Source organism: Sparus aurata, chromosome 5 (genome assembly GCF_900880675.1).
Source record: "Sparus aurata chromosome 5, fSpaAur1.1, whole genome shotgun sequence".
NCBI classification, from domain to species: domain Eukaryota; kingdom Metazoa; phylum Chordata; class Actinopteri; order Spariformes; family Sparidae; genus Sparus; species Sparus aurata.
Genome location: NC_044191.1, coordinates 8,592,959 through 8,605,428, shown reverse-complemented (window position 1 = coordinate 8,605,428; position 12,470 = coordinate 8,592,959). Strand labels below are relative to the sequence as shown.

General features: G+C 40.9%; 1 protein-coding gene across 3 annotated transcripts; it reads right to left on the bottom strand.

Moving 5' to 3' along the window:
- Positions 1-129: 129 nt before the first annotated feature.
- LOC115582009 (lysine-specific demethylase 2B-like) lies at positions 130-11,472 on the bottom strand. 3 transcript variants are annotated; one of them, XM_030417649.1, is made up of 10 exons: positions 11,311-11,472; positions 6,509-6,742; positions 6,238-6,381; positions 5,298-5,384; positions 4,625-4,915; positions 3,704-4,521; positions 3,387-3,550; positions 3,132-3,293; positions 2,801-3,019; positions 130-1,372 (listed from the first exon to the last, which is right to left on the bottom strand). In XM_030417649.1, the coding sequence occupies exons 1-10, from the start codon at positions 11,362-11,364 to the stop codon at positions 1,191-1,193; spliced, it is 2,355 nt and encodes a 784-aa protein (XP_030273509.1). In that variant the 5' UTR covers positions 11,365-11,472; the 3' UTR covers positions 130-1,190. The 3 variants fall into 3 exon arrangements, with proteins under 3 accessions (XP_030273509.1, XP_030273508.1, XP_030273511.1); XM_030417648.1 differs by having other exon boundaries at positions 6,509-6,745; positions 11,311-11,471; XM_030417651.1 differs by having other exon boundaries at positions 4,625-4,906; positions 6,509-6,745; positions 11,311-11,471.
- Positions 11,473-12,470: the final 998 nt, after the last annotated feature.

Below are 12,470 nucleotides of genomic sequence, written 5' to 3'. Positions count from 1 at the left end.
CTGCTTTGACGGGTCAAAAATGTCCGCCCTTAAAAGCGCCTCCGTGGGCCTTTTTTCCGCGAGGGAACCATTAACAAAAGGTTCGACAGTAGAACACAATGCGTCGATGAAAACACGACTCAGCGATGGTACAAATGAAATTCTTTTAATGCATATTAGCACTTAGTTTTTGAATTTACAAATATAAACATTATCACATTCACCTGAGGTGATCGATTACAGCACAACACACCCCCAAATACACACAATATCTACTGTATGGAGTTATTATTCAAACATATTATGCAAATGAGTTATTTGCAAAAGTCGTTCACGGTGCTCTCTATCTGAACCTGTATGCAGCACCAGATGTGTGAGGCCGACTGCATCGTGTTAAGTGACAGCGACTGTCAACTTCCTGGCACCTTCGTTGAAGCGCGTTGAAGCCCACCGACAAACTAGATGCTGCAACAGGCTCAAACCACCCATGATAAATTATTTGCAAGCTCCGAGACACCAATGTCAAGGTACTGAATAAATGAATAAATACAAACTGTAATAAAAAAAAAAAAAAAAATCAATAAGTTAATGTTGAAATGTTGGCGAAAACCCCGTCGATCACAACATTCAACAAATCATAGGAGTGTGAAGGTACGTGAAAACACGAGGGCGTAACGGGAAACTAATTGTGTCATTCTTGAGATACATTCTAAATATTCAGTAAGTACTTCTGATAATTTAGTCTAATATTTTTTACTGTACATGTATGGGTTTTTTTTTTTTTTTGCTTGAAACTAGAGTTATATTAATGTCAAATACAGGTTTTGGCACATAGAGGACACTGTTGCATGAAGGCAAAGTGAGGAAGGACACAATGCTCAGCCGACATGCCACACTCGGCAACGTTTAGCTCCTGAGACACTGTAAACTCGTGAAACTGACGCTTGTATAAAAATACTGTGTTTTCGGATATTTAAAGAATAAAAATAAACAACCCAACAGCCAATTACAAGCACGTCTTTATAAAAGTACAATCTGAACACAAATACATGCATGCAACGTCCTCTTTATCTGTCCAGTGAATGATCTGCATCTGTCAGTTTGTTTACCGTGACACTGAGAGACTTATAACAGGACCAGTTACAAAAAAAAAATATGTTCCATTAAGTGCAAAGAGAGTCCGTTAATTGTTTTTTCTGTCCTGTTAGGAACTAGCTCGACTTCTCAAGCAGTTTTTCCTCTTTCAGTCTGAACGGTACGCTCACAGACATCTCTGCGATGAACCGCTCGCAGGCCGTCTTCGTCACCTGCTTACAGAAGCGAAGGTCGATCTGACATATACTTCCGCAGCGCTTGAAAAAGTTTAGGGAATGGTCTGTGACCCGGTTACAAACTGGGGGGGGAAACAGAGAGAACAAAAATCTGTCACAACTTTTATATTCAAAAAGGCAAGTGCATAGAGAGTTCACAGAAAATCATTTAATTTCCTCCTCATAACCACAAGAAATGTACGAGATCCCTGGGAAATAGAACATTTCAGAAGATAAACAGAGGACATCTGGAGAACAAAACAGTCATATGTGGAGAGAAGACTGTCATTAGATTCTTTATTGCACCAAAAATTTAATTCCCCTTTTTTTTTTTTATCTAAAAATTGTAAAGTTTGGGGTAAATGTTCATATGGATATTTGCTGAATGTCAGACACAACCTCCAATGCAAAATGAATGGCTGAAAGATGTGAATAAATAACAGTGTAAGAGCTTAAGAGCAACAATGTCGAGAGAAATAAGAGAAATGGGAGAAATTGACGTTAACATGACAACGGGAATATAAGATAATCAACCACTGAACATGTCACAGGAATAAATAGGTTGTGCGTTTACAGGGAAATACACGTAATCATTTATGCTTTTGTGTGAATGTGATTTTTCCGTTATGGAAATGAATAAAAGCACTTTATGTAGCAAACATCTAACTCTGTCCTCTGGGATCTGCTGAATCTGGCTCCAGTGGGCACATTCAATTAATTTAAAAACAACCTATTTACAAGGATGGCACACCTTTTACAATAACGCATTCAAGAGAGGTTGCAGGGAATATAAAAGAGGTACGTAAAATTCCTCCTCCTTATGCCACAAGTGTTGACATAAGTACATTCTTGGTTGATTAATGTACATAGATCAAATTATTAATAAGAGCTGTGACACACTAGTCTGCATTCTTAAAATACTCCATCCACTTTCTCTACGATCTGGTAATGAACAGACGGAAGGTGTGTGTGTGTGTGGATAAGCTTATAATATCCATATAAAGGATGTCCAGTATGGCTAAATGAGTGACTGATTTAAGTTTAGTCTGTGAAACAGCAAAAGCCAATCTGACAGAAAACACTTTGATATGTCACATTGGGAAAGCACAGCAGGATGGCACAATTCAATGTAATGTTATCACACTCTGTTCCAAGTAAAGAAAAGTGGTACCTCGTCATTGTGAAATGTTATGCAGTCAGTGTTTTCCCAATTTTGTCCTTGTAATATTGACCAAGATATCAAATTTAGATATTCTCAAAGTATTTTACCGAACTAAATTATTCCAGTATTGTAACAACACTATTTCTTTCTTTTACAGTTAAATTGTCTGAAAAAGGTGCATTTTGTATGACCCTTTCTTTTTTATGCTACATATTATCACTAAATATAGTGGTTTGTGTTTTGTTTTTTTTAAACTGTTTATGTTCACAAATTTGCAGACAAAAAAAATTGCTGAATTTAGAATTTCTACACACTTCTTCACTGCTGTTCCTCTGGTCCCAGTTCTCACCTGACAGGTTGATTTCTGTGAGTGAGTCCCTGGTTGTGGTCCCTGCTGCTGTCAGCAGGTTGACTGACTGGTCGTTGATATGGTTGCAGTAGCTCAGGTCCAGATTGGACAGCAGAGGCATCTGCCGACTGATGAGGCGTAAAGACGTGTCAGTGATGTCGAGCCCCGCCAGTCGCAGGTCCTCTACGTTTCGCAACTTGCAGCGGTTATCCAGTTGACCTGTCGGTGGAAAGCGTCACAGATCAGCTTTTGTATTTTGTCAATAGCAACACGCAAGGCAACGCAGTGCACTTGGGGTGGTCCGCGTCCATAAGCTGTGACAATGATTCACCTGGTCTGTTGTCTGTAGGAGGAGAGAGAAGGTCTCTCATCTGTGCGTCTTTGAGTCCCTCCACCCACTGGACATCCAGTGTGCGTAGCAGAGGGCAGCTGGAGGTGCAGAGTGCAGATACAGCAGCCCAAGAACACCCAGATAACTTTAATACTCGCAGACCTGAAGGACAAAGCAGCATTTTAAAATACTGAAACAGACTGATGAAACTAAATATTTCAGTAGGTCAAGAATCATAGAGTCATAGTCATGTACCCGGCAATCTGTTAATAAGCCAGCTTAATTGTTTCTTGGAAATGTTGGTCCAGCTGAGGTCCAGGGAAACTGGCTGTCGGCGGACAACCCCGCTGAGCATGAGTGGGGTGATGGAAGTGCAGCGGTTCAGATCAATCTTGGTCCAGAGTCTCTTGTCACAACACCTGGATGTCAGAAAGAAAGATTTGTACTGCATGTTACACTTCAAAGTTTTGTCCAATTTGTGCAGAAAGATTTGAGTTTCTTCCCATGCAGTATCTGTGATGCTGAACATAAAAACGTTAACATGACATTTTAAGTGTATGCTGTGCATTTACCATCTGTTCCACGTCTTGCATACTCTCATGCAGACACACAGCTCCTGGTGTGTGAGATAGCCAAAGACCTTCATCCAGACCTCGCGCTGTATGACGTGTGTTTTACCATCTTTGAGAGGAAGTCTGTCGGGAGGTGGGCTTATCGGAGGGGGACGGATGACGTGCCGCTCCATTTGGACACACTTGGGTGGGGAGTGTGGGGGCACCGGCCGGTTGGTTGGAGTGCTCCTGTTGAAGCCCAGTGGAGTGATCTGACTCGGGTAGAAGTGGCGCAGCTCCCAGGGGGTCCCGTTCATCTCTTTGGTCTTGAGGTGGGGCCTCTGGTCCCCGAGTTCAGTGCCGTTACGGAACAACCTCTTGGGTTCCTCGTTTTCTGTCTCTGGCTCCACTTTGAGCGGTTGGCGGTTCTCGTTGGCCGGGCAGTCGTCTGTCTTCTGGATTTCCTGGTTCAGTGCTTTGCTCAGTTCTCGGCTCAGCTCTCTATTAGGTAAACGCCGCTTACGGCGAGCTTTTGGACGAGGACCCTTTTCTTGAGTCTCACTTCCACCCTCGCTGCTCGGGCCGGCCTGCGGAGAGCTGCAGAGAGACTGATCACTGTCACCAATAGGAGTTTTAATGAAGGGATTCAAAAGTTCGTTCTTGGAGTCCTTGTCTTCCCCGTCTTCTTCAGCGTCTCCAAAGCGCCCTTTCCTCTCTAGAGCACTCCGGAAGTGATGCGCTCTTCCTTCATCATTATGCTCCTCGTATGCGTCTTCGTCATCCTCCTCTGTTTTGATTTGCGGCAGAAGTTTGGAAAAATACGGATCATCTGACCGTTCCTGCAAGAAGAAATAGTATGAGAATTATTTATTTTAATTTGTTCTGGTAAAAGAGGAATCACTCCCAAACACTTGCATCTAAAATTGTGTAAATGACACAAACCTTCTTTCTCACACCAAGATCATCATCATCATCATCATCATCAAACAGCTTCCTCTTCTTCCTCAGTTTGTCCTCAGGCCTGGGCCGGGGCAGGTTGCAGGGGGAGAGCAGTGGTGGCTGTCGGTGCAGAGACTCTTCTGGTCTGTACCTGGGTGTCTCCTCTCTGTCCGGCCTCCTCTTGGCTGCAGAAGAAGCATCTCCCTCCTCCTTTAAAGGCTTCTGTTCCCTCAGCAGAGAGCCAGGGAGGTTGGAGGCGTACTTGAACCCTGGACCCCTTTTTTGCTTCAATACCAGAGGGGACAAAAAGTGCGAGACAACTTTATACCTTTAGCCTATCACGCAGGGGTAAACCAACTGTGCTACAAGGCATACTACTCTCTCTGACCAAAACACAACACACAGTGTACCAGCGGTTTCCTGCTTCTGTGACAGACAGTCACATGTGAATTACTTTCACAAATGAGGAAAGCATAAACAGGAAGTGGCAATCTGATCAAAACATATTAACTGAAACCATTTAGTGTACTACAGAATTTGGGAAAGTGAATTTGGTTATCTATGAGTATCACCCATAAATCAATGAAATCTTTTGCAGTCATTGTTATAACACTTCCACCACACTCTTAGCCGTTACATAATCTAAACCCTGTGACTCACACATACTTGTACTCACTTTTCCACTTTTCCCAGCGTGGTTGCACTTGGGACATTCCCAGCAGTTAGGGAGTTCATCGTTCACCACTCCTGAGGCATCGCTCACCTGATAAACCAATGAGAAAAATGAGCTGCACTTCGACGAGAAAAACAAGCTCTACCAGAGTCATATGCACAGTTTGTTTAACACAAACAAGACAAGGGAAGTGAAAGTGACTGCTGTGGCGTGTACTTGTTAGGCAGGTCAGCACAGTTTAACCTCAGCTGTTGTTAACATGCAGAGTCTTGCTTCATGCATTAAATAGAAAAAGGAAGTAGAGTTTGGAACTCCTACTTGAGGGGCTTAAATACATTTCTGAATAACTGCAATGTCTAAATGGTTGTGTTGTAAATAAAACTGAAACAAATAGAGATACTGACTTGCTGTTGCCAGCTGCAAAACAACTAGACAAGGCTTGTCTGAAAAACTGGTTTGACCAAGCATGTGCCGGCAACGACCTGCTGTGTTTTTGACGTAAAAATTACAAACCGGGTGTGTGCTGCTTTACATTTTGTTTTGCCTTTACCACACAAAAAGGCTTTTAGCACTTTAACTACTCAGGTTTACTCTCTCACATCCTTCTCGGGCTATAAATGAAGCTTTTGGTCATTCAGCAAATGCTTTTAATTAGTGATTCCTGTTTTATTGTGCATGTGGTGGGAGTAAAATCCCAAAACATGATGGTGTCACACTCGAGCCATAAGAACTCCACATGTAAGAGCGATGAGTGTGTTACATAAACAACCCCATTCCACATCAAATTACCTTCAGTGACTACAGTCCCACCGTCTGAGTCACTCACATTATGTTAAGATGTCCTGGGATTCCTGGCACACTACTTTGAAATGAAATGAATCACTGAGTGTATGACTCGACTAAGGTGGAGCAGTTTGACTGTTCCCAGCCTGGCCCTCTGTACCTTAAGACAGTTGGGGTGGACAATCTCGTTGCAGATGGAGCACTCCATCAGCATGAAGTTGAACTTGTCCTCCTCCTCCTCCAGTGTGTCTTCTTTCCCTGCCTCTTTACACACCACACAAACAGCTGTGTGGGGTAGGACCGGCTGCACGGATTGAGAAAAAAATATCAAGAACATGCAGGAATAAAGACATTTAACTTAAAGAATTTTATGAAGCTGTGCAAAATATCTCTATGTAAAAAATACATGTTCCAATGTGCAAGTAACTCACGGCTATACACTGTCTCATTATGCATGACTGCTTCATGCGACCCGGCCCTCCAAACTTCTTCATGTCCTTGCAGAAGTGACACTCTCCACACTCGGTCCGGAGGCACGCCTCGCACTTTCTGCAGCGTGTCCTTCTCCGCCTGGCTCCGGATGAGCTGCGGTTGGATGGCAGCTTAACGGGGGCTGGCGTCGCTGCTGCTGGCCCCATCTTGGGCTTCGGCCGGTTGGCCGCACGCTGCTGGAAGGCAAACAGTGCATCAGTGACACAGTCGAGACTGTCTGTCAGTGGAGGGTTACAAATGTATACCTGGAAACAACAAACCCTCCATTCTCTTTTTTTTTATATTTGACTATATAGCCTTAGTGAGGTACATTCCCAAATAAGAAGCAAAAACTGAAAATGCAATACACTTGTCATAGCATGACACAAAAGATCTGTTCAAATCAAGACTTGATAGTCTAACAATGGCGTGGCTGTCAGTGGCACAGTGCTGACTTTTCTTTCTTTCTTTTTTTTTTTTAATGGAAAACGTAATTGCATTGTGACCTTGAAATATAAAATGAAATTGAACTGTGGATTCGGAGAATCATGACATTCCAAATTAACACAATATGCTAAGGATTTGTTTCTTCTTTTTAGTCACAATTGTCTGTTCCTCCTGCTTTTTCACAAATACAAGCCATTTAGAATGTCTAGTTGTTACTATTTTCTAACTTTCTGTGTGTTTATTTGTTGTGATGATTCAAACAAAGGGGAGCTTTCAAGAATCGACCTGCTAGAAAAGGAAAATTCAAGACCAAACATGTTTTCTATGTTTTAGGTTTATTTACATATCCTTAGCAAATAACGACACATGTAAAAAGCCACTAATAAAAACTAGCTTCTGGACATCTGCACTTAGTCTTTTTTAAACAGTTTAAGAATAAGTTAGCTATTAAGACACCTGACATATGCTGCTAGTGAAGTGAAACACATGATATGTGTAGGGCTCCGACAAAAGATTACTTTTATTATCTACAGATCCGTTTGTTTGCATTTAAAAAGGCCAAAAATAAAACAACAATTTAGCCAGATATAAACATTTACATATACATTTATTGCATTTAGTAGATATGAACAAAGCACCAAATTTTACAAACAAAATGGATTATTTGTTTCAGAATCTGAAATGGCATCAAATGAAAATCTTGGCAGAAGTTACCAGATCAAAACCACACATATGATTATATAATCAAATTGAAACCTGCTCTACAGCTCTGACATTTCTGGTGATTAACATACTGTACAATAATCTCTGTGAGTCATGGGAGTAAATGAAAGAGAAGCTAACCTGCTGATTAAACTCATTTTACAGATTTGTGAGGGAAAAGAAATTCTCGCATTTATTTTTAGTCTCTTCCCTGTTGCCATGGCAGAACTGTAAACCGCCATGAAAATAAGACACATCATAAGACGGACCATTATCAAATCCCAGACCATTACAGCGATTCTTGTTCTAGCAGGAGGGGTTACCTTGGCAACACGATTGCCTTGCTGGTGGCAACTGTTTGAATAAAGGACTGCAAGACAGACGGATAAAAATAAGCTCACAGGAGGAGGGAACAATTTAGTGTGAACACTTTTCTGATGTCACTTTTTTTCTATCCATCGCTGATTTACTGCATGGCATGTCAGCCTGTATTGCTTTCATTCCTACAGGTTTGGACAGGTCAAACAGGTTAAACTAGTTGAAAATAAAAACAAGACATTCAAGGCAAAAGATAACTAATGGTTTTGGAATCATGTACACACCTAGAAAAAGAAGAGAAACGAGTTCTGGCCCTTTTGAACAGGGCTTGACAAATGATTACTTTCATTATCTTTTAATCTGCTTGATATTTTCAAGATTCATTGTTTAGTCTAGATTAGATATTCAGATTTGATTTTAGGGGGCAAAATGTAGTTGCTTATATTGTTATTAATCACAGACAGGATTATATCCAGTTAAACAATTATCTTTGCTTATGTCCAACCAACAGTCCAAAACCCAAAGATTCTTCATGTACTACAATAAATGACAAAGTGAACCAGGAAATGTTTCATGTATGAAGCTCGAACCAACACGTTTTGTTGAAAAATGACAGAAATGATTAACCGATTATCACAATAGTTGGATTTATCATTGGAGGTCTAATGTTAAATGACTGATTCAGGTGAAGTTTTGTAGTTCACAAAACATTTCTGGAGCTTCACACTAAGACTGCTTTGAAGCATCTTTGATCCAAAATTGATTTAAAAAGATGCAAATCAAACCCGTTATCAAGTGCATGTTTTCACTTTAGCTTCTAAACTAAAAGCAATAGCGCACACCCCATCGCAAGGGGGTGCATGAGTATATCGACCGTATATCGAGGGTGTAAATAACATTTTAAAATAATTTTGGGCTCTGGGACTTCTGGAGATTGGATTACGTTGCACGACCTCCATAGGGCCATTTTATGTTAGTTTCCTTTTGTTTACATTTTAAAACAACGCCTCATCTCCTTCAGTTGTTTAGGAGAATGCTGCAGAAAGCTCCAGAAATGTTTCGTGGACTAAGAACCTTAACCAGACTTTCCATAAGCAGGAGGTCAATAATGAATTAATGAAAAAATTATGAATTCATTTTCTTTTTTGGGTTAACTGTTCCTTTAATGCTTACCGGATTATAATTTCCCTTTAGGGTGAACTTGGAAGGATATATTTTCTTTAAAGCTGTATGTTATTCCAAGCACAAGCTGCTGTTTGTTGCTTGCTGTTACTGATGGAGCATTTAGACGTGATGGGGAATAAGCCATCTGACAGCTTTCCATAAATCCAAATGACGACCGTGGAAATTTGTGAGGGGGACATCAAAGGAAGGACTGCTGCTGCTGCAGGGTGGTTGTGACTGTCACAACATCACACACTGGTTTTGAGTTCAGTCGCCTCATTATTTTCCTGACCTTGTCTGACACAACCGTTTTTTTTTGAAGATAGTGATTTAAGTCTGGTTTGCAGAGTCTCAAAGTCAAAGTTATTTAAGTGTCAATGCATAACTTAACTTTGCATCTGTTCCCTGAATATCTTGTTGTTTCAAGTTTCGTTGTGAGTTACTTATACATGGTACAACATGTAGTGAAATCTTTAGGTGCTCAGCTCCATAATGGACCTCTCTACCTTGCTATTTTACACTGATTACAATGACAGCATTCTTACACAGGTCTGAAACCGTTATGTCAGAAATATTCCTTGAGGAACGCTTGCTATTACAGCGCAATCTGGCGCTTCATCAACACAGTCGCTCATGTGAACTCCAATCTTCTGAAATGAAACGATCCCACCGTCACATTTGTCTGTTGTCTCCTTGTGTCAAAATAAGTAATGTTTTTGAAACAAAAGCAAAAGTAATGCTAATATAAACAGCTGGTGAAAAAATATACACAGCCTCAAAATATTGCAATATTAATCGTAGCCCATATGTCTTGAAAAAAGTAAAAGTAAGAACCCAGATATAGCAGCTTAAAAAAGAATCCCCCAGCCAGTGATCAACAAAGAAGCTATCAGCTGGCCTGTCTTTACTGTAACCCTGTCTAGTAATATGTCAGGAATTTGGGATTGGTTCCTGAGGCCTGTGAACAAAAACATTGCCTATATTCTCAGCGTGGTTTTCTGACTCAGCCTCAGCGTGGACTTCAGTGGGAGGAAGTCACAAGGCAGATCATTCCCTGCTCATGTACAGTACAAATGTACACACAGAAGTGAGTAACTGACTTCGACAATGTGTCACAACACTCTCTGATGAACCATCACTGGGTATAAATATTGTGTAAGCACAAAGCGCTGGCTCTTATGTCAGCATGTCTCAGATTTCTCCTGCGTTGTACGGGCCAAGGGTCTAAAGGAGACTTGTGCAACATCTCATAAGCCCCATGAGAAAACATTCACATATCAAAACTTTGTCCTCAGGAACTTCACAAGACAATATACTGAGTGCAACATCCGGCTTAAACCACCAGTATTTTCTTGATTCTCATTCTGGTGCAGAACAAGTTAACCAAGAACTCTTAAATGTCATTTCACTGGGAGCTTGAGGGGTCACTGGACAAGAGTTTGGCAACAACTGGACTCCCAAACAACTGAAGGAGAGCAACTTCATTGTTCCCTCTCCCCATCCCCCTCCTCGGTCCCTGCCTAAACAACATATTGCCTAAAGTCTTCTTAAAGGCAGAGTGGTGAGGATCAAGTTAAGGAAGTGAGAGGAAATTAATCACAAGAGAGGCATTTTCTAAGAGGAAATGTGGGAGGTCAGAGAACATGTTGTAAATCGCAGTATTTGCTGATATAAAGTTGGATGGTCTCATGGCTAATTCAAGGAGAATGCTGAGGTTCTGTTCACAGCTAAAAATACATGAATCTGTTGTGTATCAAGAGATGGTCAGTACGAAGTGGGTCAGTTGTGGCTAACATAATAGATGGTGTCCAAGGTGGAGAGAACACGGTGTGTTGGGACGGTCAGGTTATCTGTTCTGATAAGCAGCCCGAGTCTATTTAACTCTGTGTACAGTACATTTAGCTGACTATTCGTCCATGTAACATAGTTAACAGTAAAAGCAGGTTTAAATGACACATTTCTCATTTCAAGTCGTCTAGACACAGAGAAGAAGAGCGGGTGAAAGCTCAACCTGAAGAAGAAAAACACAATCCCGCTCACAAAAGGCTTTCTGTCAAACACTAACGTTACACTTTGGAAAAAACATACAAGCATACAGTGATGTTACATAATGGAATGTAAGAGCTCTGACCTGCTCAGACTCTGAATCATATTCCTCATCGTCTCCGCTCAATGACAAGGCCATGGCTCCTCTCTCTCATCGTTCGTGAACACCAGAGAAAACTAACATGGCTGAACAAGCCTCCAGCTCAGCTCACCAGCCCCCTCCTCCTCCACATCGCACCAGCACAGGCAGCTGCTAGTAAGGCCGTATTCAGGAACCATGGAAGGCTCGTAAAAACAAATTTCCCGTGAACCTACAGCATTCAGATTAGGGAATGATAGTCGGGGAAAAAACGAAGAAGGCAGCTAACAATAGATATTCTCATGTTTTGAATGTATAAAAGTAAGATAATGCTAAAGTGGCAAGGAAGGGAAAGTTAATGTAAAATCTTGGCGCTGAGAGAGCATTGACTTACGTGGAATCTGCTATTAACGGGTGAAATGAACGCAGCATCGATGCTAACCGGAAATGAAGATAAGTAGCTAACACGAGATGTTTACCCATACACACATCCGCCTTTGCTTCTGCTTGTTTTTGTGGCATGTGTGACGGCAAGGATTCAATTATTAATGATTATTTAATTTATTTAACATTTTGATCTTAATGGTTTAATCGGTCACTAATGGTTTTATACTACCGCGACACACCTTTAAATTGGTTTATTTAACAGTGTTTTTAAACAGGTTTTATTCATAATTTTCGACATGTTGGCTTAATGGCCGAACAGAGAAATTATTTTTGACTGGCTAAGTCAGTCACCTGACCTCATTCCACCTGAGCAGGTCTTTCCTGACAATTGTACAGGTATCCGTAAGGTATCCACTGATGATTATGAGTCGCAGTCTCACAATATGTGCTACCAGACGTTAGCATAAATATGATGACAATGTTCATGAAAGGGGACTACTTAACCAAACCTACCAAACCTATACATGCTATATATGTGAATTATATGTCATGAAATATTTATAGTTGCCATACTTACACTGTATATCTGATAGATGATCAAAAGTATTGCTTAATTTTTTTATCCAATGGATGTGTGTACAGCCAGCACAACAATAAATGTGTCACTGGCATACTCAGAACTATGACAATGATGATGATGTAATGAATCATAATTCATTCAAAGCAACTTTGTTTATAGTTTTGTTTACTTTGGCGTCATCTAGTAGTAACAAGAATAA

What these genes read in the sequence shown, in the direction of transcription:
- LOC115582009 (XM_030417648.1), bottom strand. Translation starts at nt 11,364, where the DNA reads ATGGCCTTGTCATTGAGCGGAGACGATGAGGAATATGATTCAGAGTCT. An exon ending in TCCACCCCAACTGTCTTAAG is followed by an intron (nt 5,385 to 6,237) that starts GTACAGAGGGCC and finishes TTGGTTTATCAG; the next exon opens with GTGAGCGATGCCTCAGGAGT. An exon ending in CACAGAAATCAACCTGTCAG is followed by an intron (nt 1,373 to 2,800) that starts GTGAGAACTGGG and finishes TTCCCCCCCCAG; the next exon opens with TTTGTAACCGGGTCACAGAC.